The sequence below is a fragment of the Podarcis tiliguerta genome, assembly GCF_965153285.1.
Source record: "Podarcis tiliguerta genome assembly, chromosome: 9".
Classification (NCBI taxonomy): Eukaryota; Metazoa; Chordata; class Lepidosauria; order Squamata; family Lacertidae; genus Podarcis; species Podarcis tiliguerta.
In genome coordinates, this window is record NC_139542.1 from 35,648,517 (window position 1) to 35,676,509 (window position 27,993).

The 27,993-nt window shown below is 40.8% G+C and overlaps 1 protein-coding gene across 3 annotated transcripts; it reads left to right on the top strand.

Annotated features, from left to right (window-relative positions):
* The first annotated feature begins 5,734 nt into the window (after positions 1 to 5,734).
* SMARCA5 (SNF2 related chromatin remodeling ATPase 5) lies at positions 5,735 to 27,980 on the top strand. 3 transcript variants are annotated; one of them, XM_083457205.1, is made up of 24 exons: positions 5,735 to 6,315; positions 10,632 to 10,706; positions 12,197 to 12,363; positions 12,980 to 13,080; positions 13,875 to 13,975; positions 14,881 to 15,060; positions 15,922 to 16,077; positions 16,170 to 16,301; positions 17,503 to 17,571; positions 18,038 to 18,147; positions 18,258 to 18,484; positions 19,163 to 19,284; positions 19,376 to 19,528; positions 20,081 to 20,213; positions 21,251 to 21,399; positions 21,559 to 21,678; positions 21,776 to 21,886; positions 22,240 to 22,353; positions 22,526 to 22,648; positions 24,352 to 24,484; positions 25,725 to 25,843; positions 26,298 to 26,510; positions 27,234 to 27,344; positions 27,694 to 27,980. In XM_083457205.1, exons 1-24 carry the CDS (start codon positions 6,190 to 6,192, stop codon positions 27,757 to 27,759), a joined length of 3,111 nt encoding a protein of 1,036 aa, XP_083313331.1. In that variant the 5' UTR covers positions 5,735 to 6,189; the 3' UTR covers positions 27,760 to 27,980. The 3 variants fall into 3 exon arrangements, with proteins under 3 accessions (XP_083313331.1, XP_083313330.1, XP_083313332.1); XM_083457206.1 differs by having other exon boundaries at positions 5,870 to 6,315; positions 22,562 to 22,648; XM_083457204.1 differs by lacking the exon at positions 27,694 to 27,980 and having other exon boundaries at positions 5,830 to 6,315; positions 27,234 to 27,628.
* The last annotated feature ends 13 nt before the right edge of the window (positions 27,981 to 27,993 follow it).

The following is a 27,993-nucleotide window of genomic DNA, read 5'->3' on the forward strand; positions in this document are numbered from 1 at the left end:
TACATGTGCAGTTGTCTGAAACTCACAAAACAGCAATGTATTTACAAAGCTCTTGGGTTGCCAATTTCCGGTGCCTTTGAATGTAGACTATTAACCCAGGCTAGAAGTTGTGAACCATCTCAAAAAGATGATAGCAACCATGGCAGCATTTTATCCAGTCTTCTTGTCCTGCTTGCATTATTTTCTGTTTTATACACTATCTACTTTGTCTCTATTTTCTCAGCAATCTTTACAGCTTTAAAAAGACAAGCCCATTCATCACTTGGATAGGCCACCACCTCGTTTTTCTTACTGATTAGGTGCGTATGAGATAACCAAGGGGAGAAGGAAAGATTGAATTGCGGAAACAACAGCAGCACTTCCGTTTTGCTGCCAGGGAAAGCACACTTTTAAAACAAGGCTTGCCCATACCTTGGCTTAATATGGATTGTGAAGCCTTTATTTCTTCTTGAATCCCATCCACTCCTACCCCCCATCCATGCAGTGTTCTCCGTCTACTGCCATCCCACACTTTATCCTCCCAAAATCTGAGGATTCCCTATGCAGTTAATGTAGCTTTCCTATTCAGATTTTCAAAGTGTAGGGCTTCACAGTCCACAAGAAATCAAGGCGCAGCTGTCAACTTTCAGATTTGAAAATAAGGGATCAGTAGCCTCACCTGTCCCGGGCACAGTCTACGGGATATCTAACAATCCGGGATAGCAGCGGGAAACGGCGCTGGAATAAGGGAATTTCCCACCAAAAAAAAGGAAGGTTGACAGCTATGAATCAAGGTATGGAAAAGCCCTTAGTTGGGTAAATGCAATGAGGGTTCTTTTTAATATTCTGCAAATTCAGAACCTATAATACATGTAACACTAAACCAAGCAATGGGTTAGCATGGTAGCAGCAGGGCAGAGAGAAGCAGCAAAGTGGCTATGATTTTCTCCCTGGGGACGTGCACACTTGCTTGTTTTTGCTAAGCCACACCACTACTACCCATTGTATTACAGTAGCGTGTTCTAGTTAGCATTTATCAAGCTGTCTTATAAGGAGGTAGCAAAACAGAAATAGTAATTATATCAGATTATATACTTCCTTGAGCCAACCAGTTGTTTACAACTTTACCGATGAAACTGAATATGTTACATGGCTAGCCTGGTGGCTGCTCTCAAAATGGAGAAAATGGGTAGCAGATTATGTAAAGCCAAGAACATAGATCAAAACGAATTAGATTTGCAAATACTACACATTTGGATCTGTGACATTGTTGTTGAAATATGAGATCCTAGTAATTTCTCTTGGCAAGACCTAACAGTCTACTATGTAGTTCTTATTTCAGTCGGTCCCTGAAGAGATGTTCCAAATACATCCACAGAGCCATGATTGGTGGTGAGCTCCCTCTTGTGTATAGCAGTGGAAGGAGGCCTCTTCCAACATCCCTCTAGATCAGAGCTTTCCACACTTTTCATGTTTGTGACACACATGACACAGTACACACACTCCATTTGAATGGGAATGCCCATCAACTTTGTGGGGACCCAATCCCCTCAAATGTTCTATTGTGGGGGCAAAAGCCTCCACGGCCCCTAGGAGTTGGCTCCCATGTCCACCAGTATCTCCTCTCCTTTGTGGATCATCCATTCTTGAAATGGATAAATATCAGCAATTTAGCCAATGAAACATAATGTATAGGCTATGAGATCTTCCAAGAGGGTTCAGCCCATCACAAAAGTTAGGCTTCATGCTTCCTTGAGGGTTAACTGGCTAGTATGACCTATCCATTCTTAAGGAAATCAGCCCTGAGTGCTCACTGGAAGGACAGATTGTGAAGCTGAGGCTCCAGTACGTTGGCCACCTGATGAGAAGAGAAGACTCCCTGGAAAAGACCCTGATGTTGGGAAAGATGGAGGGCACAAGGAGAAGGGGACGACAGAGGACGAGATGGTTGGAATGTTCTCGAAGCTACCAGCATGAGTTTGACCAAACTGCGGGAGGCAGTGGAAGACAGGAGTACCTGGCGTGCTCTGGTCCATGGGGTCACGAAGAGTCAGACACGACTAACCAACAACAACAATGCTTTTAGGTACAAAAACTTGCAAGGCCCTTGATTAACCAAGCCTCTTGCAAATTTCTGAACCTGAAAGAATGTTAACAGGTGTGCAAATATCCCTTCCCTAACTAGATTTGAAGGCATAGGTATTCAACAAGTGGGGGCATAGAACAGGTTGCTGGCCTCAATTATGGCTGGATGATTTCTACAAACTGCAATGATTTGGCACGGCCGAGGGAAGTGTGGGAGGCACGGGTAAAGTGGGTTGGCAGGGGGTGGGATGTCGTCAGGATTAAGCAGCCCATTAGACTATTTTGAGCTAGAGTAAAAGTTAAAATAGCACATTCCTGACTGCCGCAGTATAAAAATCTAACTTAAGGAAGGAACCATCCAGTAGCCAAGCCCACCCTGCCTATTACATCAAACTCAAATTCCCAAATAAACCACTCTTTGCAAGACTTCAACAACAAAACCACAGCAATAACACCTGCTTTTAAAAGTATTCTGTTGCTTTTTCACATGTAACAAACATAATTTAAAATACAATAAGCGATAGCAGCTAGTCTGTCATTTATTGGAAAAAAGGAGTAACAGTTAGAACCCATTTATAATGTCTATTAGAGACTTGAATCCAGCAGGTCTCTCCAGATGTTTTGATGGGTCTGGGCAGTGATGTAGAAGGATAAAGGACTCATCTTGCCTCTGGTCACTCTGATCGGGCACATCAATTTCTCAGCCAAGGCAGTGGACCACATCTGAGCATACTATGATTCTATTGCAGAATGCCAACCTTTAGCTATTTCTAAATGAACAACTACCAGCAAAAATGTCAGCATCTCCTGAGGAGATAAATGTTGATTTGATTCATCTATTATTCCCAGCAGGGCTAACAAGGGAGTTGGAGATACCTGGGTTGTTTTGACATCTTTCTCAATTACCTTCTGATGCTCGCTGACCTTGGATTCTGTTTCTGTAGTATTCACAGTCTGCAAGTTGCTTATTAAGTTTTACTTCAGAGTCTTCAATTTCTCTCTAGGTCATTCTTTGATTTCCCATGACTTACTGAATGTAATTAAAATTATTTAACTTGAAAGTACAGTTTGATGTGTTTGGCAAAAGCAATTACTTTTAAAACTTATTTTATTTTCCAGCATAGTGAACATCTGCCTCACAGGATGCAGCTAATTTTGGATGCTACTCTGTTGCGAGGATGGCAGCAAATGAATCTTACTTCTCTGCCACCACAGAGTCAGCGCAGCGCCAGCCAGCAAAGCTTTTTTGAGTGGTTAGGGGCTTATCATATCTGAACCAAGAAAGAATCCTTGGAGGCCTGCTGTGACCAACACTTTGTTGAAAGTTGCTGACATCAATTCTAATTTAGGTTCTACCCTAAGACTGTGAACACACCATACATTTCCATACCCTCCAACATTTCTCCAATGAAAATAGGGACATCCCATTCTGTAATGATAATTTTACTATTTATATGCCACATTTATATCTTATTGGGTTGCCCCATCATTCTGGGCAGCTTCCAACATATGTAAAAACATAATAAAACATTAAACATTTTTTTTAAAAAACTTTCTTATACAGTACAGGATTCAGACGGCTTGTGGGTTGGATAACTCTATACCCTCCAACATTTCTCCAGTGAAAATAGGGACATCCTACCATACCCTCCAACATTTCTCCAATGAAAATAGGGACATTCCGGGATCAAATCAGAAACCGTGGCGGCTTCTCTAAATCAAGGACATCCCTGGAAAATAGAGAAACTTGAAGTGACTGTATTTCTGTGACTGTGTATTCTAGCCAATGTAGGCTTTACAACTGCCATAGAGAAAACAGCAGTATTTAGAGGTGTTAGACCAGTGCTTGGAAGCAGAGACGGGTTGGATGTAGGTAAGTAAACAGAAGCTGAATCCTGAAAAGACAAGAGATCTTATGTATCCCAAGTTCTCATGCTTGGGAGGTGGGTACAAATCAACTACTTGGGCTGCTCTTGGATTCAACACTGTCCCTGGAGGCTCAGGTGGCCTGAATGGCTAGGAATGCCTTTTCCCACCTCCAACTGGTCTGCCAGCTGCAGCCTATTTTGGACAGAAATTACTTGGCTGCTATATGGGGACTAAGGAAAAGCCACAGAGGCCTGTTCTTGTCCTGTTTTTTTTTTTTGTTCCCCTAACTGATTGCCATTTTGCTTCTGTAAAAAACTGCTTGCTTTAGCATTTAGGAGTGTGAGCCACAAATATGTGAAGACCAGATAACGTTGCTAGGCGATTTTCAGGAAAACCTCCCTCTGCCAGGCATCTCTCCCCTTCAAGGTCTCCAGGCAGGGTGTCCTGTTTTGATCAGCGAAAGGAACCTCAAAAGGGGCAAAGGAAGGGGGGATGCTTATAAAAAGTATGAACAAAGGCTATTTGGGGCGGTTTCGCCATCGCACTCAGCTGAATAAACGAGTGATTATGGGAGACCAAGGCAGCTTGGGCCTGATTAGCAGACCCCAACAGCTATACTCCATCTTTTGGTAACTTCGAGACTGGATAGTTGCAATGTGCTCTAATAGCGGGCTACCCTTGAAGACGACTTGGAAACTTCCAACTGATCCAAAATGCAGCGGCCATATTACTGGCTGGGATCCTCTTTAGATTTCATATAAGCTGTTTTAAAACAGCTACACTAGTTCCCAGTTCATTTCCAGGTCCAATTCAAGGTGCCCCAAATAGCTCAGGCCCCAAATATTTGAAAGGCCACCTCTTTCCCTACAGAGACTCTTGGGTGTTAACAGAAGTGGCCCTCTTGATAATTTTGCAGCTTTCTATGCTCCTATGCATTGGAAAACACATGAAATGATCAGCTTCAAATGTTTTAAGCACTGGTCTTTAACTGGTGATGTGGGGCTCACTGTAGTTCACCTCTTTCTCTAAAGTGGGTCATAGGATTGGTGTTACTTTTTTGTTTCTTTTAGCAAGGTGCCTACTTGACCGAAATAAGGACAGGTGATCTGTAACTTTAATAATTTAGAAAAGGGAATTTCAGCTTGTCCTGCTTTCCCCACCCGAAAATTGCATCTCATGTTGCAAACTCTAGTTAAATGTATGGTCAGGATTATATTATTTTAAGGCAGCAGCTCCCCAGATTTTTTGGGACTCCAGTTTCCCTTACCCATGACCATTGGCCAGGCTGAAGGGAGCTGGAATCCCATAAAAGCTGAAAACCCCCTTTATCGAAATAAGAAATGCATTGCTTCCCCCACGCTTCCTGTCTTTAAAAACGAACAAACTCCGGCAGGCTTTCGCTTTCTTTTGCGGTGTTTTTAATGTGGCGCACTTGATATATCTGCTGTCCCCGTTTCGCTTTCACATCGGATCGTTGTTTTATATTGTTGTTTTTAATCCTCAAGTTGCTGTATTTTAGTTATCTGAGAGATGCGCTACAGCAGCAGGCCGGAGGTTCGCAAATAAAATAAAAGCAATACTGTACCAGCATTTTACTAAAAAATAAAAATAAAAAAAATGGCAGGCACTCAAACAGATCCTGGCACGTGCCTTCAACATCATGTGCGAAAACGTCCCAATGTGCGCGTCCAATGCTTATCCCGCCTTCCGCCCCGCTCCCAACGCGCGAAAAGAACGAACCCGTGCCCTCCCCGCTACTCAAATGACGCACACACAGTCCCCGCCCTTCCCTCGTTGATTCCGGAATCGCGCTCACACACGCGCGCGCGGCCCCAAATCCCTCCTCCTCCGCCCTCACGCCAAAATAATCGCGGAGGCAGCGTCCCGTGCTGCCTCCTCTCTCTTCTCTTAGCCAATCAGAGTCCGTGTGCTGCGAGCGCCGGCGTCTCGGCTCCCCTTCCTCTCCCCCGCCTCCCCGCCCTCGAGAGGCTGTCTCGCGAGACTCGAGAGCCGGCTCTGTTCCTGGTTGGTGGGATAGCGCTGAGAAAGCCGGGGCGGCAGCGGCGAGAGGGGGCCGTGGGAGAAGAAGAAGAAGAACAAGAAGAATAAAAGAAGAAGGACCGGCCCGAGTCGCGCGGAGCGAAACTAGCGGCGAGACCCGTCCTTATATATACATATATCAATATATAAGCGGCGGAGTTTTCGAGCCAGGCCTCCTCTTCTCCCTCCGCCCGTGTGTGGACGGGGGTATCCATTATGTCTGCGGCGGGGCAGGAGAACGAGAACGCCGGCTCCCTGCCTGCCGGCGCTTCGGTTCCCGTCGCGGAGAACGCGGGGGCGGGCGCCGCGGAGGGGCCGCCCGGAGGAGACGCCGAAGGAGCGGTGAGGAAACAAAAAGGGAAACGGCGCCCGGATGAGGGGGGAGGGGGGCAGCGGCGAAGGTGTGAAGCTCCTGGTCGCCGGTTCTTGCCCGGTCGGTGGGGAGGCTCTTCGCTCGGCCGCGGTGGGGGGGGGGGGCAGGAGTCGCTGCCCCGGTCCAGTGCCGCCCCCTCAGCGCGCTTCTCCTTCGACCGAAGCGTCGGTTGTAGCGGCGGCGTCTCTCGTCGGCGGTGCCTCAGAGCGGCCGGGTTGGGCCCCAGCCGAGCCGCGTGGGGCTGAGACAATAGCGAGGAGGAGAGAGAGGAGGCGGAGGAGGAGCGGCTCCTCTCAGAAGCGCCTCGGGAAGCCCCGCCAACGTGCGTTGGGTGTTCGCGTCAGGAGCCCCATGCTCGCGTCCCGCCCTCGCTTCCCCCCTCGCTTCCCCCCTCTGAGGAAGGCGGGCGCGTTGGTTGGCACCTCCAGCGACGAGACTCCTTCCTCCCGGAGGCGGGATCCTCTGCTTCTTCTTTGCCGTGGCAAGCGGCCCGGCAAAGCAAGCAACTGAGCGTTAACTGGAGGGAAGGAAGGGGGCGCACAGATCCCTCCAGGGAAAGCAGGCTCCCTCTCCGCACACACCGCGATTCCCTCAAACGGTCCAGTCCTTAAAGGTGTTTTTTTTTGTCGGAAGCGAGTCTCAAACAAGTGAAATCAGGATGGGCTACACACGAAAGTTACCCTGCTCGCAAACTGGGTCGATTAGTGAATTCGTTGCTGCCAATGCGTGCACGCAGTTTGAAGGGTTGTTTTGGTTCTGCGGTGGGGATACGACACAAAAGGCCTGCTTGATTTTTTTAGGTTGTTATAGGTCTTTCATGGTTTGTGTGTCCGTTACAAAGCCAGAGTAGTTGGCCTTCCATTAGGATACTTTGATATAACAAGTGGCCCATCCTGCCCCGGTCAGCTGTTCTAAGGTGGAATGGATATAGATATTTTGTGCCCACGAAAAGAATAAAAAGTCAATTGTATGCATTTACCCCACCACCAATGGTGGTGTTGCATACATTTTCTTTTGTTTGGTACCATGTTGTATTATCATTTGTGCACCTGTTTCTAGTTTATATACATTTTCATAGGGGAAAATATGGGACTGTTAAAAACCTGATCCTACTGTTTTCAAAAGAACTTATTCCCTGGTACTTGCAGCCTCATAGTTTTGTCTTTGGTGTTTTTCTGTTCTGTTGTGTAATCTTGCCTTATATAACTATATTGGTGGTTAATATACAGCAACAGCTAGTACACTAAAAGTTCTACTCATACAGACAAACACAAAGGCTGCAAGTTGTTGAACCACCTGATTTAAACAAGGGGGGGGATAATAATAGGTAGTGGGTGCCTTGTATGGTTTCACACACCATTGTGTTGTGAAACTGATCATTTTACCTTTGTTAACGTGTGGAGGGACCAGGTGGGGATGTTAGTGTTAATGCTTAGGGTCCTTCACCTGCTGCGGCTCAGGAATTTGTCTTAAGTTCCATAGCCATTGGAATAGGACAGAACCCTAAGGAACATCACTAGCTAATGGCAAAGTTCAAACAGGAATCCCTCAGACCACCTTCTAGGCTTGCCCCTCCAGAAAGGAACAGAGCCATTGTGAAATAGTGCCCCCAAGTCCCATCTCAGAAAGGTGACTCAGAAGGATACCATGATTGATGGTGTAAAAGCCACTGAAAGGTCCAGCAGAACCAACAGGGACATACTCCTCCTGTACAGTTTCTTGCATGTCATCCATGAAGGCGACCAAAGCTGTTTCTGTCCCATAACCAGGCGTGAAACCAGTTTGAAATGCTCCAAGATATTCTGTTGAATCCCAGAACCACTAGAGTTCAGATACCACAACACACTCCTGTATCTTGCCCTAAAAGGGGATATTGAAAACAGGCAGCTAATTATCCAATATGGTGGGATTCAGGGGGAGGGCTTTTTCCATTGAGGTTTTATAACTGCCTCCTTTGGGCATGCTGAAACCCTTCCTTGTTCTAAGGAGGCATTGACCCCTCTCTTTACCCACTCAGCCATTCCTCCACTGGCCTTTTTAATGAGCCAGGAAGGCCAAGGATCTAGCTCTCACATTGCCAATAATCCTGTCCACATCATTGGGGTGTACAAATTGAAAAGTATCCATGCTCACCCTGGTTAAATACATATGTCATAGGGAGGTAGTATGCTGCATAATGGAGGTGCTGCTATATGCCTTGTTGATGAGAGAGTGGTCCCTACAGTCCCTGTGGTCTTTTTCAAGTGTACCCTGTCTGCTCCTAAAGGTAGTCCTCAGTAGATCCAACTGACTTTAATAACTTCACACTAGTGTCAATTCTTCCTTTAGATATTGGAATGTGTAGTTGCTCTCAAATGCCAGGGGTTCTTTGCATGATACTGAACTAGATCTGGTTTTATAGGAGGAATGGATGGGAAAAGTCATCCCTGTTGACTCTTACAGATCTCCTCAGTGTCTTTCTTCTTCAAATATATAACCATGATAACTTTTCCAGGTTGGAGCCAGGGAAGGTCTTAAAGTGATTGGAGCAAGAGGTGGTGCTGGGTTCTACCCCATGGTTGCTGGCTTGTGCAAATGTTCCTTTTTATTTCCTGTGCTACAAAACATGAAATTGTTGGGTGATATGGCTTGGAGACCTTGGGTACAGTGATATCAGTATGCTGCTAGTACTCAACTCTAACTGTCATTGTTTAATCCTGGGAATGCAATTGAAGATTGGATGAACAAACTGAAACCTAATCCTGACAGGATCTGGATTGGGAACAGTTTGTTTGTTTGTTTGTTTATAATGCCATCCTTCATCTGAAGATGACAGACGGGACAGTTTACAAGATAAGGAATTTTAAGATTGTTTGTAACTTAAATGCTTTAACAGGGAGTCATTATTCAAGCTAAATCCATCGCTACACCTTACCTCCTCAATATTACTTTTTTTAAAAATTGACTGGGGCCACAGCTCAGTGGAAAATGCATTGCCTTGCATGCTAGATGTCCCAGATCCAGTCTCTGGCATCAAGCAGGGAAATGCAGGTAGCAGAGCTGTGAAGACACACGTTTGCACATAAACATGCACAGAGCACCTGGAGGGCTGTTGCCAGCAGGATTAAACCTACTTAGTATAGTTAGTGTGCAATCTGTGTGGGATGGGTTTACACTGCCCCTAAAAACTCAGGTTCATGGCTGGTGTAGCAACAGTGACCAATAGCATTCTTATTACTGTACAAACAGTAATAAGATGCCCACTGGCTCCTTTTCTGGCCATGGCAATTCATGAGTGATGATAGTCTACTTGGATTACCATAAAGTTCTTCATGCAGGACTGTATTTGAAGACTTCATTGAGACTACATCGGCCAATTTAAAAACAAATACACTGGAGAACTGGAAGTCAGTAAATTAGCTTTTAAATTTTGTTTGACTAAAATTTCCTTGTGATCTGATAATTTTTCCTCTTAAAGTAATACGTATTGTTTTCTTTTCTGCCTTCCTTCTCCCCCCCACCCCCAGGTTATAATTTGCTTTCACTAAATAGGCCATAGGGAAAGAAAATGTTTATATAGGTTCTGATAGCTATATAATAAATTTCACATTGCACTGGAAATACATTGTATTATAAAACTCCCTAACTGCCTTTCTTTCCCATCATACTTGTTACCATGTTACTATAGTACCTGTATTGAGTGGAGAATTAAATGCTGAAGCGTACTATCTACAATATTCTTCATCTATCAATTTAAAAGTTACAAAATGTCTACTGAAACTTTCTGCAATGAATAAATAATACTGTACATTATAAAACTACTGTAATAGAAAAAATATTTAGATTAACAATTTTCAGTAGAAGACCCAGTATGATCAGCAATTTGATGGTGATATAATTCTAAATTGGGAGAAAGGAATAAACATTGGACAGTCAACATTATTAAAAGGTACATGAGATCAAGACAACAAATGTTAATATACCATATTTTCTGTGTATAAGACTAGGTCCCCCCCCCAAATAATGTCAAAAATCAGTGGGAGTCTTATACACGGCTAATGCAGAGGGTAGACTGGCGATTGGTTGTTGTCCCCAAAATGTTGTCTTATACATGGGGGTGTCTTATAGATGGAAAAATATGGTAGTTTGTCATCCCTGTTATTAGATTGGGTAGGCTGTTAAAAAATGCAGCTTGTCATGAGAAACACCACTTTGGGTTACCTGCTTCTTAAATACTTGATACAATTGTGAAGTTTTGAGGTGCAGAAAGAAAACAAAGTATCTCTTTTTAATTTTTATGTTTCAGGATGTAGTTGATGACGAATCTCCAGGAATACAAAAAGAGAACCAAGAACCAGATCCTACATATGAAGAGAAAATGGTTTGTAGTTTTATACTAATAAGGATTGTTTAGATGGTTTAGAAGATTGATAAAGATGTTAATCTCTTCTTGTCTTAGATTTCACATCACAATGCAAATAAGATTGCAGAAAATATTGTTTATTCTACTCACTTGCCTTGTGTGCTACAGACCTCTTCTGTTTCTCCTTTGTACCTTTTGCTTCTCCATGGCCTCCCCCACCTTGCACCATTCATAGACTCGATGTGGTAGGGACAGTTGTGGTAATAACAAGAGATGCTTCCACAAGTCAAGTGCAATTACATCCTGGTCCCCCTTCTTATGAACTAGGAATTAGTTCGTAAGGGGAAAAGGACAGTTGTGAAACGTGACTTTGCACTTACTAGGTGATAGTTTTTGAAGGGCAGTGATGTCTCCACCCGGGTTTCTCAGTACCTATTACCTTAAGAATAAAAGGCTCTGAAAGAATGGAGAGAGCCAGGTGGGACCACTGCTGATGCTTAGAGACTAAATAGCTGCTTATATGTCAGGCTTGGACATCCTTTCCTGCTGCTCTCTGCTTTCTCCTGTCCTCCCACCCTGTCTTGTCAGAAGGGTTGAAAGACAACTTGCATGACAGGGACTTCCTATATTTGCTGTCTTCTGTGCGTATCTGCCTGAGAAACAGAGAAGTAACAGCCAGACACTTGAGTATCCTGCCATGTTTCTAAACTTGCAAACATTGTAGGACATCCAGACAGCTTTCATGTTATCCTTCTCTATTATTCTGCCAGCAGAGAGCCATAAAAGAAGAAAGTATGTAGTCTTCTAGTTTTAAAGAACCAGTTGCTATGTTCTCTGTTTGCATATCTGTTTCATCTCATGGTCTAAGCAGTTAATATTTGCTGTGTGGAAATATCTGCTACCTCCTTTCTCCTGACTGGAGGAGGCATTCTTTCTTTGGAACAAGAATTATAAAATGCATACATATAATGTACCTGGCACAGAAATGAAGTAAAATAATTATTTGTGAAATATTTCAGATAATGACTAGCATTCCTACTAGCAGTGTGGTTGCACATCTTTAACTACAGGAAGGAACACACATAGCATCTCAAGCCTTCAGCAGTTAGATTAAATGTTCATTTACATCTTTTCAGTTAATGGTGCATGTGAGAACTCAGTAGATATTAGTGTTTTTTTAAAAAAACAAACCTCTGAACTTTGCTCAGCTACTCTTCAACCTTGCAGGGTTAATTAAAGATAAAATTTGCATCTCTCTCCCCCCCCCCAGTAGAAACATTGACAACCATGTTATATTTCTAACCATGGCAATGAACTTGATGTCAAAAGAGTTGTCTTCAGAACTAGGGTTGAATGTTAAGTGTGTGTACATCTTTAGATGTTCTTAGCCTAAACAGGAAGGATGTTTTTAGATGGGGCAATATGTAGTTGATTCTGACATGCTGAAAGCTAATGTAATTCTAGAATCCTGCTTGCATCTTTGCTTATATTTTTCATTCTTATTCCAGCAAACAGACAGAGCAAACAGATTTGAGTATCTGTTGAAGCAAACAGAATTGTTTGCTCATTTCATTCAGCCTGCTGCTCAAAAGACTCCAACTTCACCCTTGAAAATGAAACCAGGACGGCCACGAATAAAGAAGGATGAAAAACAAAATCTCCTATCAGTTGGCGAGTGAGTACTACCCAATCTGTTGATTATCACTGGAATTATTATCACTGACAAGTGTCAATCTAGAGCATAAAAAGTGGTGAGGTAGTTTTTTAAAAAATTAACTCCAATGTATAAGCACAATTCTAGAGAAAGCCACTTTTCTGTAAACTGTGTTTTTCTTTGAAGTTTATTCCATAGTGTAGACAACTTCCTAAAAACAAAGTCAATATTTATTAGCATCACATGACTGGGGAAATAATCTTTTAAATACAGGTATACATAGATCAGGATAGTTAGGTATTGCAGGGGTTTACAGATATTGCCTGGCTTGTAGCCAGCTCAAAATTGATGGCTACCAGATACTGCCTGTGAGAGGGGCAGGCTGTTGTTCCTGACCTTGTGCTTGCGACTCCACAAGTTCTGGGACAGTCTCCTGCTTTCTTTTAAGTTTGGGATTGGAGAAGGGAATGAGAGCTCACTTCTGCAACCTGTCATTTACTATCATTTTCCTCTCCAGTTGGGACATGGAAGTGGAAAGAGTGGGTACTTGTGTTACGCTTCTCGGGCAATATGCTTCTTTGAGTGTTTTGGTATACATGGTAGTTGCTGCATACTTAGACTGATGCATTGTTTTTAGCTACCGCCATCGCAGAACTGAACAGGAAGAGGATGAGGAGCTGTTAACAGAAAGCTCAAAGACCACTAATGTCTGCACCCGCTTTGAAGACTCTCCATCATGTATGTAGTGGCTTTTGCTGTTTGTGGTACAATATCAATTACTTACCTTATTTTTCCATCTATAAGATGCCCCCATGTATAAGACACTCCCTGTTTTGAGGGACTCAGATTTAAGAAAATGAAGGGAGATGGACCAGAGTATAAAACGCCCCCTAATTTTTGACATTTTTTAAAGGGGAAAAACCTAGTCTTATACACGGAAAAATACGGTATTTTAAAACAAAAATAGAGAATGTTTTCTGCCAAATTTTACAGAAACCCTTACATTTGCCAAATATCGATCAACCAAAAGTAATTGCAGGTAATAAAAATGTAGTGATCTGTTTGGGCAGTGTATACATAGTCTGTTTGGATCCTTTATAATATATGGTTTATTCCCCTGGTGTGTTTCATGTTTGTTGCCAAGAGGAATTTGCTGTCATTACAGTGCACCAGCTAAACTGTGTGTTTGTTTTTTTAAAAAGTAGACAATCGGGATAGCTTTCTAGCTCATCTGTGTTGATTGGCTTACCTGTGGAAGTATTGTGCTATGGCTAACAAGATGTTAGGACATTTGACCAAAACTTGGAAGTTCGGCAAATCTGCAGGTAGAACTGAGAGAAACACTTCTGGGTACCCTAGTTGCTGTTGCAGCTGAGACGTCTCTGGTCCTGGTGTCCCCAAGGACTTGCATGCTCACTGCTAGGATATATACTAAAATATTCTTATATCATCTTGTGTTTTCTTCTTCGTCATTGGAAGTATTATTAATGGTGACACTAACTATTTTATACCGTATACTGTTTTTGTTGCAGATGTAAAATGGGGGAAACTGCGTGATTATCAAGTCCGAGGGTTGAATTGGCTCATTTCTTTGTATGAAAATGGCATCAATGGTATCTTAGCAGATGAAATGGTATGTGCGACAACTGATTTTGTCTGAGATTGTCAAATTTAAATTAGATGTAATCATACTAAACTGAAATAGTTACTACATTCTTTTTGTCAGAGTCTTTGTACTACGTTGTGGCTAAATCTGACATTGGTTTAAACTAGATGCATAGCGGCAAATGCAACAGTTCACTTTACAGTACATAATGACGTTCATATGCTGATTTGCCTCAGTAAAATCCAACTAGAGAATATCTTTATTGTTCTGTGGAACAATGTAGGCTCTCAAGTTGCTGCTTTTCTGGTTAAGAGTGTTTCACATTTAGAAAGGCCAGTATTCTTAGATTGTAGGAAGATGTTTCCATCTGTTGGTTAATTAGCATTCAAGAAGCTTGAGAAACTGGCATCAACATGTCCTCACTGCTTATTGTTCCTACTTCTGGCAAGCAGCTGAAAGTTGCTTCCGGACTAAGTTGCTTCCAAATTCAGTTTAAGTGATATAGCTTCTAAGGCATGTGACAGGTTATATTGAGAAATGCAGCATGTAGTTGGAGAAGATGATTAAGAAAAATGTGCACCTGATGATTTGGATAATGGACAAATCCTGTCTAGCAGAGCTGAAAGAGAAATTAAACATGCCTTTGCACTGATTGAAAGTTTTGCAAACAGACAGCTTCAAAAATGTGTTTTTTAGGGAATTAGCTGTGTTTGTCTTCTTTATACATGTTCTGTCTTGAGTAGAGGACATTTTTGTTGTTTGTTGTGTCTTTTTGGCTAGTAAGAATATTTAACTCATAGACATATAACTCGTAGAATTGGAAGGGATCCTGAGGGTAATCTAGTCTAACCCCCTACCTATGTATATATTAGTTATTTTATCTTGGTGACTGGAAACTTCTCAAGTTAACTTGATACATGTTCTGTTAATAGGGTCTGGGAAAGACACTGCAAACAATTTCTCTCCTTGGGTATATGAAACACTACAGAAATATTCCTGGTCCTCATATGGTATTAGTTCCCAAATCAACTTTACATAATTGGATGAGTGAGTTTAAGAGATGGGTACCAACTCTTCGGGCAGTATGTCTGATAGGTGACAAAGACCAGCGAGTGAGTATGAACCACCTCGGTGTTTCCCTAAAATTTTCTGGTGTAGTTAGCACATAATGCTAAACCAAGATTTAGTACCATGTGGATTACCTTGAGTGAAATATGCTTTTGTGCTCCTCCCATTTCTCATTTTATGTTCCCAAGAGAAGGACTTTTGCTAAGTTTAGTTTCACTTTCAATGCATCTTTGTTTAGCAAAATATACAAACCAGGGCTCTTAGTTTAAAACAAACAACAGCTAAGCTAGGCAACAAACTATGTGTTGTAAACAAACATATTTCCAGAGACTGTGACTCAGGTTCTTGGATTCTAATTCACCAGCTTTCTTTTAAATTCTGATGTGGAGGGAAAGGACCGGTGTGCTGAATCAGGAAAGATCCCACCCAGAACCCCATATTCTCCGCATCCCACAGGCTTTAATTCTATATCACCATGAATTTGCAGAACATTTTAAGATGATCTAGAGTAGGGTGGTCCAACTTACGGCCCACAGGCTACATTTCACCCATGGGGACTTTGGCAACATTCAATAAAAATCATCTTAAAGCCTTAAAAAAAAGTTTCTGTGTCATGCATTGTTAATGAAAGTGCATACATTATCAGTTCTGTATATTATAATAAATATATTACAAACACTTTTAATTTATGATTTGGAAATTTAATTCTGTGTGTAGCCTGGAGGTTCTGTGTTGAAGTACTCTTGCAGCCCACTTGGTATGGAAAGTTGGACTGCCCTGGTCTAGAGAAATACTTTTAAGAACCAGCATCAAACCTGAGGTGACCAAGGTACTTTGTGAAATATGTGAAATAATAGTTGTATTTTTACAGTTTTTCAAATCATTTTCCTCCCTCTTATTAATAGGCTGCATTTGTGCGAGATGTATTGTTGCCTGGTGAATGGGATGTCTGTGTGACATCATATGAAATGCTCATTAAAGAGAAATCGGTGTTCAAAAAATTTAACTGGAGATACCTTGTTATTGATGAAGCTCACAGGATCAAAAATGAAAAATCGAAGGTATTTTGAAACACCCAGTGGATGTAAATATTTAAATCATGCAAAAAATATTTCTGCAAGTTTAAAATATATATTGTGTATTTTTCTTTCAGTTGTCAGAAATTGTGAGAGAATTCAAGACTACAAATAGACTACTGTTAACTGGAACACCATTACAGAACAACTTGCATGAACTTTGGGCACTTCTTAACTTTTTACTGCCAGACGTCTTTAATTCAGCTGATGTAAGGGTTTGCAACTTTTAAAATTCACTTTAATCTTGCCTATCAGATACTGTTGATTACTTATATTTGGTGTGCACATTCATGAGAGATCTCTTATAATGCTTGGTGGTTTGCGTATGTAGCAACCTTCCCCAACCCACTGACTGTGACTTATGGGAGTTTGTATTTCAAAATGTTTGGAGGGCAGCAAGTTGGGGGAAGGTGGTGTAGGTGAAATTTTGTTAGCCACAAAACTTCTCAAATGTACTTATAATTGTCAGAGTAATGGCAATAGGCATCCTTAGTATTCCATGAAGCAAACTTTATCATCTTGCCTGGATGTAAACACCATTGAACTCCTTGGGACTATTCAGAAATATAAGATTACTTTTCCTGGAAGATTATAGTTGATAAAACAAAAGAAAGAATTAGTGAAAGCATATTTAGCTAGAATTTTTTTTTTAAAAAAAATACATTCTATGCTATGTAAATAATTTGAAAAAGTGGGAAGACTTTCTATTTGAGAAAATAACTTTTATGTATTTATGCTAATGAACAAACCAATTCAGGTCTCTAGAATCTTCAAATGCACACAAGGCAGAAATAATCCCTTACTGATGCTGATTGGGCTACGTTGTATTTGGACATGGAAATTGACTTATCTGGCTAGTGGCAGGTGTAATTTTGACTTTTTACAAAACTATGGTTTGCAAATAGGAGCCTTGTGAACATTACTTTCCAGCGTAACCTTTCCTCCTCCCAATGCAATCTTGACTTTGGTTCTGTTTTTGCATTGTATGTGAACCAATTGTCAACTGTGAAACTGGCATAAAGTAGGTTTGCAAAGCATTGCTGGGCAGGAAGTTGGATTGTATTATCCATTGCTTGGGTCAGTGCATGTGTTATGTGAAGTCATGGTTAGTGCAAGAAAGGTAGGAGTTGTGAGTTAATGAGTGCCTAGCACCTAATTTTCAGATATTTATCTGAAGGGAATCTGCAGCATATTCTGCCTCTTAATTCATCAGAAACAGAGCCAGAACATTCTTACAACTTCGCAAGGAAAGCTTGAACTATAAGAGTTATGTATGCTTCCTGAAAACTTGGATTTAGCCTTTGGAGAACTACATAACAACAATAAATACCAATTTTTGTTCTTAGACAAATAATGGGTTATCTTATTCTGAAATGTGACTGATTATAACTTTTTAATACTTCAATACAGGATTTTGATTCATGGTTTGATACAAACAACTGTCTTGGGGATCAAAAACTAGTGGAACGGCTCCATATGGTGAGATTTTAATTATACTATCAGTTAGTTTAATCCATTGAACTTCACAGGAATGTTTCTACTCTTCTATGTAGCACAATCAACTTTCTATATGCATTGTATTTGGGAGGTGAATAATTTTCTGCTTGCAAGCTTCAGTTGATATGTTACAAAAATTTATGCATAGTAGATATTGGGGCTAATAAGAGATTGGGTTCAATTGCCACTTAATATAGTTGGGAAGCCTCTGATACAAAGTATGGCAATGTATTTGGAACCAGAAATCAAGCATACCCTTGTATGCAGATGGAATTATTTGCATCTTTTTGAATCTTACATATGTATGGAATGCCTACAGCATGTACAGCCTGCCATATTGAAAGGGGGTGGAAAGCAATATAGTTCTGAAGTATCGGTAATATGAATAAGTCTTTCATGTGTAGTGCTGCAATTTGAAGTCATGTGCTGCTTTTTGTGTTTTTGGTAGGTGCTACGACCATTTCTCTTACGTCGTATTAAAGCTGAAGTAGAGAAAAGTTTGCCTCCAAAAAAGGAAGTTAAAATATATGTAGGTCTCAGCAAAATGCAGAGAGAATGGTAAGTAATTGAAATTAATATATAAATGAACAAAATCTTTCATCTTGCTGGTTGTGTATGAAAACTGTTTGTGTGACATGATCCTCAGTTGCCTTACTCTTTCAATACAGGTACACAAGAATCTTAATGAAGGACATTGATATATTGAACTCTGCTGGAAAACTGGACAAAATGAGATTACTGAACATTCTTATGCAGTTGCGAAAATGTTGTAATCATCCATACCTGTTTGATGGAGCAGAGCCTGGCCCACCTTACACAACAGATATGCATTTGGTTACTAACAGTGGCAAAATGGTTGTCTTGGACAAACTGTTGCCAAAATTGAAAGAACAAGGTAACATGTTTATCTTACTGGTAAATGCAGTTGGGAAACTGTCTCTTTTCTTATTTGATAAGGGAGTATTTGCCCAGTTTGGGCTTTTTATAGTGCCTTGTAGTTGTATATTAATGATCTTCAGTCTTTACTACTAAATGGAACAAGATTGGTGTATTGAGATCCTAGACAGTACTATACACAACTTGTAGGGTCTGCCTGTTAGTGAAATCTTGGAATATTAAGCTATATTATAGCAGTGAGACTATTCCTGAAGAAGCCCTTTTTGTACCCTGAACATTATTCAAACAAGTGATTAGTTTCAAATATTCCTTTAGGTGCAAGGTGCTGGAGTTAACCCTTTCTGGCAGCCCTTCTTCCTGGAGAAGTTGTGTACAATATTTCAAAATCATAGAACCTGTTCAAATATTTGCCTGTTGGGTGTGGACCAGGGATGCACCTGTCAGACATATGATGTCACCTCTGCAAACACAGCTGATCTGAACTGATTTCATAGTTGCTTTATGCATAAAAATAGTATGTGATTGTGTAATTAATGTTTTTAGTTATGTATTTGATTATACTTCTGGATTACCATACATTTTGCAGTTGTGCAGTTGTTTCTTAAAATTCTTGAGTGATCACTAATTGGTTTGAGAGTGTGGTTTACTTTGAACTATCTTCTAAAATCTTGAACAGATTCACGCGTCCTAATCTTCAGTCAGATGACCAGAGTCCTAGATATCTTAGAAGATTATTGCATGTGGCGAAACTATGAATATTGTAGGCTTGATGGGCAGACGCCTCATGATGAGAGACAAGTAGGTGCTCAGAAGAATTAAGCTTAATATTTTTTCTCTTTGAAAATTTATGAACCAATATTGATGTACTGACTGACTCTTTTTAATATAGGCCTCCATTAATGCGTACAATGAACCAGGAAGCTCAAAGTTTGTGTTCATGCTGAGCACACGAGCTGGTGGTTTGGGAATCAATCTGGCTACAGCTGATGTTGTAATCATTTATGATTCAGACTGGAATCCTCAAGTAGATCTACAAGCTATGGTAAGGTTCATAAGAGTACCTTAGAAATCATGAACTTGACTCTCACTTCTGCTTTGTTTTTGAACACATGTTCATGCTATACACATTGACTCTGCAAGCCTATTTTACAATTGTACTATCTACTGTTGATCCAGTTTTAGTGTTCTTGTATTAATTTACAAGCCTTGAACAACTTAGGTCCAGGGTAACTCAGGGATTCCCTGAACACTTACATCCCAGCTCAGACACTGAGATCATCTGCAGGAGCATTGTTCCCCAAGTTGGCAATAGCTGACTTGAGGTCTAATATTTTATATTGTTTTAATTGTATGGGTTATGTTCAGTTTTTGTAAATTGCTTCATTGTTTTTTTATGAATTGCAGTATACAAGTACTTTTATAAATAAAAGAAAGCTTTTCTCAGTGTTATCATTTTTGATCAAGTTGTTCAAGATGTTGGCTTCTACATTCATATGAATAATTTTTAAGTTATGCAGAGTTGCATGAATATAGTTCAATATAATGCTAGTACTTTATTGTGGATAACTTAAATACTGAGTTCTTTTCTTTGTAGGATCGAGCACATAGAATTGGTCAAACAAAGACTGTTAGAGTATTCAGGTTTATTACAGACAACACTGTAGAAGAAAGAATAGTGGAAAGAGCGGAAATGAAACTTCGCTTGGATTCCATAGTTATTCAACAAGGTAAATAGAACTTGGCTTTTCTTTCAACAAGTGTGCACAGTGATATTGGTTGATATTGGGTGTTTTTAGTAAGTTAAGAAGCTGTTTTATGATGCACATTTTGTAGTAGTGTGTGGACATAAGAAAAGCCCTACTGGATCAGACCAAAGGGCCCTTTAGCTCAGCATTATTTTCCAAAGTTGCCAATTAGATGCCTATTGGAGCCTCATGGCATTGGTGCAATGTCTCTCCTGCTCTGTTTCCTGGCAACTGGTATTCAGGATACACTACATTACATACTGAAGCTAAAATATAACCTTCATTACTAGTAGAAATTGATAGCCATTTCTTCCATGAATTTATCTAATCCCCTTTTGAAGCTGCCCAGATTTTAGCAAGAAATGCTGCAGTTTTAAACTATGCACTGTGTGAAGAATTACTTTTGACTTTTTTAAATCCAGAAAAAAGGAAAAATGTTTAAGTAATCTTAGTATAACTTCCATGGGCTAAATCAGTACTATTAAATAACTTTTATTTACATAGAGAATATATTGTTTTAGTGACCAATATTATTTCAGTTGCACAAAAACCAGGAAGTCTACAAAAATACCTTTACTGAAAGTGGTTTCAGAAAGTATGGTCTGTAATTATTATGAAGCTGTTATCAGACATTACATGTTGCCAGGCAGAAAGAAAGAGATCCAAGTGTTTAAATATTACTTGTTTTCTATATGTTATAGTGAAGTTCACCTGTTGTCTCAAGTATTGTGTATTGTTTCAGAAAATATCTTTTTTCTATGAAAAAATAATGTAAACTGCACTGTATAGGCAAAAGTAGAGTGTTTAAAGATTGAGTACGCTCATATTAATTTAATCAAAAGTGTTTGCTTTAGTATTGTTGGGAATACAATAGAAATGACATTTCAGATAATAGCACTGCTTCTATGGCTGACCAGATTTCAAAAAAGAAAATTAAAAACATTCTTATGACAGCATATTTCAAAGTACTTGACTCTTAGTGTTACATTCTGTTTCTTAACAACATTTTTCATATTCAGGAAGACTAGTGGATCAAAATCTGAACAAACTGGGGAAAGATGAAATGTTGCAGATGATTAGGCATGGAGCTACCCATGTCTTTGCTTCCAAGGAGAGTGAAATTACAGATGAAGATATTGATGGTATTTTGGAAAGAGGGGCAAAGAAAGTAAGTTAACATGTTATGAAATACCAGAATAAAATGTGAGCTTTTTTCCCCAGGTCAAAATTTGAATACCACTAACGATGTTTTGTCTTGACTGCATGCAATTCTCATTTGGTTATTGAGCATTAAGTTTTATTGAAAAAATGGTTCTTGTATTTTTAGACTGCAGAAATGAATGAGAAACTCTCCAACATGGGCGAAAGCTCACTCAGAAATTTTACGGTGGATACAGAGTCAAGTGTCTATAACTTTGAAGGAGAAGATTATAGAGAGAAGCAAAAGGTAATGAGGGGCTTTTAGTGACCAGAATTTCACGCAGTGTTGTTGGGATCTGTGGACTGGTTAATATTTCATTATCCAACAATATTGCTTATTGCAGATGGCATTCACAGAGTGGATTGAACCACCTAAGCGTGAGAGAAAAGCAAACTATGCTGTTGATGCTTATTTCAGGGAAGCTCTTCGTGTCAGTGAACCAAAAGCACCCAAAGTAAGCTAATTCATAAACCAGAACATAAATAGAAAAAAGCTAGCTTATTTGCTATGGGGAGGGTGGGGTGGAATCAGTTTGTTAAAGCCTTTATTTTCCAAAATACCCATTTTGTGTAAAGTTAAGCATACTACACAAGTCTACTACTATTGACAGACTGCCATAGAAGGTTCTATTATTTGAGAAACATTTATTCTGCTGCTGTTTCCTTTGGCATGATTTGTGGTTTGTATCTTGTGTAGTTCTTGTTCTGGGGAGGTTGTAGTTGCTAATATTTGCCTACTGTATTAGTGGGCCTGATGGTGTAATAGCCTTGATTTCTTTTCTTTGATTTGTGTGACTCTTTTTTTAAGGCGCCACGTCCTCCAAAACAGCCTAATGTTCAGGATTTCCAGTTCTTTCCACCACGTTTGTTTGAACTGTTGGAAAAAGAGATTCTGTATTACAGAAAAACCATTGGATACAAGGTAAATTATAACCAATGTTTTGTTTTTCATTTTCATTTTAATAAATTTATATTTTGTTTTGATGCTATATAATTTGCCACTGGTTTAATCTTATTTTAATCTTAGCAAAGTCAAATAATTTTTCATATAGAAAGCTTAGTTTAAGTATTTGGTGATGTCTGGTAAATTTTAGGTACCTCGTAATCCTGACTTACCCAATGCATCCCAGGCACAAAAGGAAGAGCAAATTAAAATTGATGAAGCTGAGCCCCTTAATGAAGAAGAGTTGGAAGAAAAAGAAAAGTTACTAACCCAGGTATGGTCATCCTTCTATGACATAATCTGGCTAAGTGCATTTCATTTCATTTCTGTTAATACTACAAAGAGAAAACTGATTTGTTTTCTTCTTTAAAACTTGTTTTTGAGAAGCACTCAAAGTACTGATTTTTTCTTTTGTAAACCACTTTGATGGTTTTTTTTACAATCAAGTGGTGTATAAAGGTAAAGGTACCCCTGCCCGTACGGGCCAGTCTTGACAGACTCTAGGGTTGTGCGCCCATCTCACTCAAAGAGGCCAAGGGCCAGCGCTGTCCGAAGACACTTCCGGGTCACGTGGCCAACGTGACATCGCTGCTCTGGCGAGCCAGAGCCGCACACAGAAACGTCGTTTACCTTCCCGCTAGTAAGTGGTCCCTATTTATCTACTTGCACCCAGGGGTGCTTTCGAACTGCTAGGTTGGCAGGTGCTGGGACCGAACAGCGGGAGCGCACCCCGCTGCGGGGATTCGAACCGCCGACCTTTCGATCGGCAAGCCCTAGGCACTGAGGCTTTAACCCACAGCGCCACCCGCATCCCGGGTGGTGTATATATTTTAATAAATAATAAAACCCACTGTCCCCATACAGGGTTCTTGGTACCTTCTGTTTTTGATGCTAGACAGGTTTAGTTTTTGTTTTCTCCTTCAGATTTTAATCTCTGATTAAACTGTTTTCATGTGTTCTCCTGATGCTGTTCTTAGTTCTTATCTTGTAGTAAACTACCCTGGAATTGTTTTACATTAAAAGATGGTAGGATACAAATTTACATGATAAATAAAGCTTAATCTGGGTCACTTAGAGAGAACACTGTTTTCAAAGTTTTAACTCCCTTAAGTTAGCTAGAAAGTTCTCAAGGCAGCTGTCAGGGGTTCAGGAGCAGAGGCACAGGGAAGGAAGGAAATGGAGAGCGAGGGGGAGGAGTCCGAAGGAAATGTCAGCGATGACAGCGGTCCGAGGTCTCTGGGTCTTTCCAGTGAATCGGATGATTCACAGAAAGGGGCGCCCATGGTCAGGGCAAGGGGGGTGCCCAGGGGGACACCCCAGGAAGAAGGGGCCAGAGGGGACTCAAGAGAGCAGCAGTTGGAAATCCGGACCAGCGTCCACACCAGAGTGCAGTAGGGGGGAGGAGTCCCAGGCATCGGGATCAGGCGGCGCGCTGCCAGCGGGAGAACATGAGGGAGGATTGACCACGCCTCCGTCGGGGAGCGAGGAAACGGTCAAGAGGAAGGTTGAAGGCTGCGCGCGCGCGCCAAGTTCAAATGTACAGGAGGGCGGCACAGTTGGCAGCCCGGATAGGGAACCAGGTCCTAAAGCCCGCCGAAGAGAGAGGGAGGAGTCAGGGGGGTCAACGTCTGCGTCGGAAGAGTCCAGGAAGGAAGGAACCCCGGGGGGTAGCAGGACCCAGAGGAGAAAGGAGAGACGGAAGAGGTGGAGTAAGGCTAGAGTCTTAAACTGGTGTACAGGGGGCGGAGATACAGATGGAGCTTCGCCGGTCTAAACCCTAGACGTAGAGCTGGGGCGCTGCGGCTTGGAAATGGAAACTGTACTTCAATAAAGACTTTTGTACAGTACCACCGGCTAGCGTTGGTCCTCTGTGAGCTGGGACCAGGAGCCAGCTCTGACAGTAGCTGATGACCCAATTAAGCTATGTCTTTGAAAGAAACATGAAAATCCTAAATACCTATCTTGCTATTTTTTAAGGGGTTCACAAATTGGAATAAGAGAGACTTCAATCAGTTCATCAAAGCTAATGAAAAATGGGGTCGTGATGACATTGAAAATATAGCCCGGGAAGTAGAAGGAAAAACTCCAGAGGAAGTCATTGAATATTCTGGTAACTTATGTTTTCTTGTGAGAAGTTCTGTGAATGATTTTATGTCTGAATAGACATGCATGTGGATACATGTCTAGCTCCACTGAGTTCAATGGAGCTTACTCCTAGGCAAGTGAGTACTTTTGATATCACTTTTGAGTTTTTTGGGAAGTTTTTCCTATGAAATCTTAAAAACAACTGAGTCAGCCATAAAATCTGTTTTGAGATTTATTCAGTGTAAAATGGATTAAAATGCCAGTTTTCTATCAACAGGATATTTTAAAGTGAATATTTGCCTAAATAAAGGGCATGGGAAATAATAGCTGGTTGGCTTTCCCCATTTGGCCTGCAAAGCTGCTACTGGCAAGCCAGTGTCCTGCCCTACCTAGTGTTTGTGGTGAAGGTGAATGTGGGGCTTTCTCAAAAAGGCCAGTTGACAGTGCCTGCAAAGCCCCTTTCAAAGTACTTCATAAGTGCCTGATAACTGGTTGCCAGGTGCTTAGGATGCACTGTGCCAAGGAGCTTTGCAAGCTCTGTGCTCTGTGCCTCTCAAGCACAAGGATTGCAAAGCTTGCTCTTTTCTGTGTGCAGCACTTCCCAAACACCTGGCAGTCAGCAGAGGAAGACATTTGATCTGGCCTGCCAGGCCAAAAGGATTAACCTCCCCAGACATTGTGATATATCGCACATTGCGCTATTTAGCCTATGAAAACCAGGTATCACCCAGCTGTATTCTCTAGCCGCCTCTTCTGCATCCAGTTACTCTCACGAAGGCTGCTGGCTGTTTTTCTCTGCTCTCTTCCATCTTTTCCCTGCATGCATCATTATTTTATTCCCCTGTGTGTGTGCTGTTTTTGCATCATGTTTTTTTAAAAATTGGTATTTCACATAAAGCTGCAACACATACATTATATAAGCATAAAATGAAAGTTCCTTGCACCACAGTTTCTTTCAAGGAGCTCAAGGTGGTGAGCATGGTTCCTCCCCCCATCCTCCCTGTCTCATCCTCCCAACAACCCTGTGAGGTAGGCTACGCTGAGAGATGTTGACTGGCCCAAGGTCACCTCTTGAGCCTCATCGCTGAGTGAGGATTTGAACTCACTTTACCAGGTCATAGTCCAACACTAATTGTTACATCATACTAGCTCTGACTTGTTTACATATCAGTAGCTATAAATTCATATTTATTTAACCTAATTAAGATTATGAAACCAATGAACTTTTCATAAGATGTAACTAGCAAATAATTCCCCCCCCCCAGCTGTTTTCTGGGAACGATGTAATGAACTCCAGGATATAGAAAAGATAATGGCACAGATTGAAAGAGGTGAAGCTCGAATTCAAAGGCGGATCAGTATTAAAAAGGCACTTGACACAAAGGTAATCATATATTCTTTCTTTTTAATTACACTGGCATTTCAGGGTAATGATATATTATACTACTTAATTTCATTTAAATGTTGTCTTTCCTATTCTCTTCAAGTTACTTTTTCCATATTTCAGAAGTTAAGCTTGACATGTCTTAAGTCTTGAAACCGTGAAGTGCTCTTGGTGTTTCAGATTTAATTCTCTATTACTGTCTGAATAGTTTACTCCTCTTCGAATTTGAAAACAGTCTATTATCCACAATTGGAAAGAAAATATAGCCCATTAAAAAGTGGGTTGAGTTATACAGGCTGATTTTCTACAAATGATGCTTTCAGTGTTGCTAGAAAAGTATAGTTATCTATAACATAAATCATGTTTCAAAGTGATATGGAGCTGTGGGTCATGTCTCTATCCTGCACAACACTGATGCATATCTAGTTCTGTGCATTAAATTGTTTTTGCTTAGATTGGCAGGTACAAAGCACCTTTTCACCAGCTGAGGATATCATACGGCACTAACAAAGGAAAAAATTATACAGAAGAGGAAGATCGCTTTTTAATCTGCATGCTTCACAAGCTAGGATTTGACAAAGAAAATGTTTATGATGAGTTGAGGCAATGTATTCGCAACTCTCCCCAATTCAGATTTGATTGGTTCCTCAAGTCTAGAACTGCAATGGTACGTATTAGTTTGAATGTATCAATGTCTTCTGAAGGGAACCTCTTCAGAAACTGTGTTTCAGAGAACTAGAGCTGTTGTCTTCCACACTGGAACCTGCTTTGGAGTTAGCAGCCATAGGCCAAAATGAACAAACTGTTTCAACTAGGGCCTTGTCTCCTGTGTACTTACAGTGTTTGCCCCTATTTTTGGCAAGTTTACTGTGAGGGTCTTTTGTAGGCTCACTCTAAAAATATGCACACTGATGAAGTAAGCTTACGTGGCTATAAGTCAAGGTGTCACACGTCTACTTAAAATATGTATACGCTAACCTCACTAATGCTGTATTCAGCAATGTGGTTATTTATTAAAGTCCAGTGGTGTTGGTTGAGGGACTTACATGGGCCCCTTCCTATCTCTTTTCTTCCTATCCTCCAAACTGGGAAGCTTCTTAGTCCTCTGTATATGATAGAAAATCAAACCTATGACTTGATTTTTCAGAAATGATATATACACCCTCCTTGTTAAGAGTTCACTTAATGCCCGCAGCACTGTGCTAGTGGGCTCTACTTTGATCATATTCATTCTTTCCTTTACTAATGTAATGTTGGCTTTTTCAAGCTGCCCTTTTCTTCAGCACAGATTGATTCAGAGACTACCAGGAATAGGATGAAGTAGTTGTGTGAACGTTTTGTGTGCTGTGGCTACTGTATAATTGAGTCTGTTTCCTTGTTCATGACTCAGGAGCTGCAAAGACGATGCAACACCTTAATCACTTTGATTGAAAGAGAAAACATGGAATTAGAAGAAAAAGAGAAGGCAGAGAAGAAAAAACGGGGCCCAAAGCCATCTTTGGTGAGTGTAAAATATGAATTTGTTACAAGTGATTTATGTGATGAGAACCTGTTGATTTTGGCACATAATTTGAAAACAGTCGCTTTCTGTATCTGAATCCTTGACCAAATCATCCCCTGAAGGAACATGTGTACTCTGGCCTCTGTAGCTGCTTCCAAAGGTTGGCTCTGGGGGTTTGTGCCACTGGAATTTTGACTTTCTTTTTAACAGACTCTATGCCATTTCAAAAGGTGCTTTCAAACTCCTCTGCTCAAAAGTACTCTTCTGCTTATTCAGTGTAGTTCTGTGGTCCTTTGGATCATGGCCAATTAACTTAATGGCTAAAATCTTTCTCTCACTCCCTATCCAGGTGCAGAAACGTAAGCTGGACGGTACTCCTGATGGTAGAGGGAGGAAAAAGAAGTTAAAGCTGTGAATTCTAAGTTCTTATCACTAACTTTAAAGTAGTTCTTTAATTTTACGGGTCTTCATAAGATGTACTGTACAATTCTCAACTATTATGTCATTAAAGGACATTGGGTTCATGTGTTTACTTACTGAACTAGAAGAATAGTAATGTAGTTTCACTTTTTTAAATAAAACAGCTGTGCTGAACTTTTTTTTACCATTAACACTTGAAATAAAAAATAGGCTTCATTTACTGGTCACT

What these genes read in the sequence shown, in the direction of transcription:
- SMARCA5 (XM_083457204.1), top strand. Translation starts at nt 6,190, where the DNA reads ATGTCTGCGGCGGGGCAGGAGAACGAGAACGCCGGCTCCCTGCCTGCC. An exon ending in CGCCTCATGATGAGAGACAA is followed by an intron (nt 19,285 to 19,375) that starts GTAGGTGCTCAG and finishes TTTTTAATATAG; the next exon opens with GCCTCCATTAATGCGTACAA. An exon ending in ATTATAGAGAGAAGCAAAAG is followed by an intron (nt 21,679 to 21,775) that starts GTAATGAGGGGC and finishes TGCTTATTGCAG; the next exon opens with ATGGCATTCACAGAGTGGAT.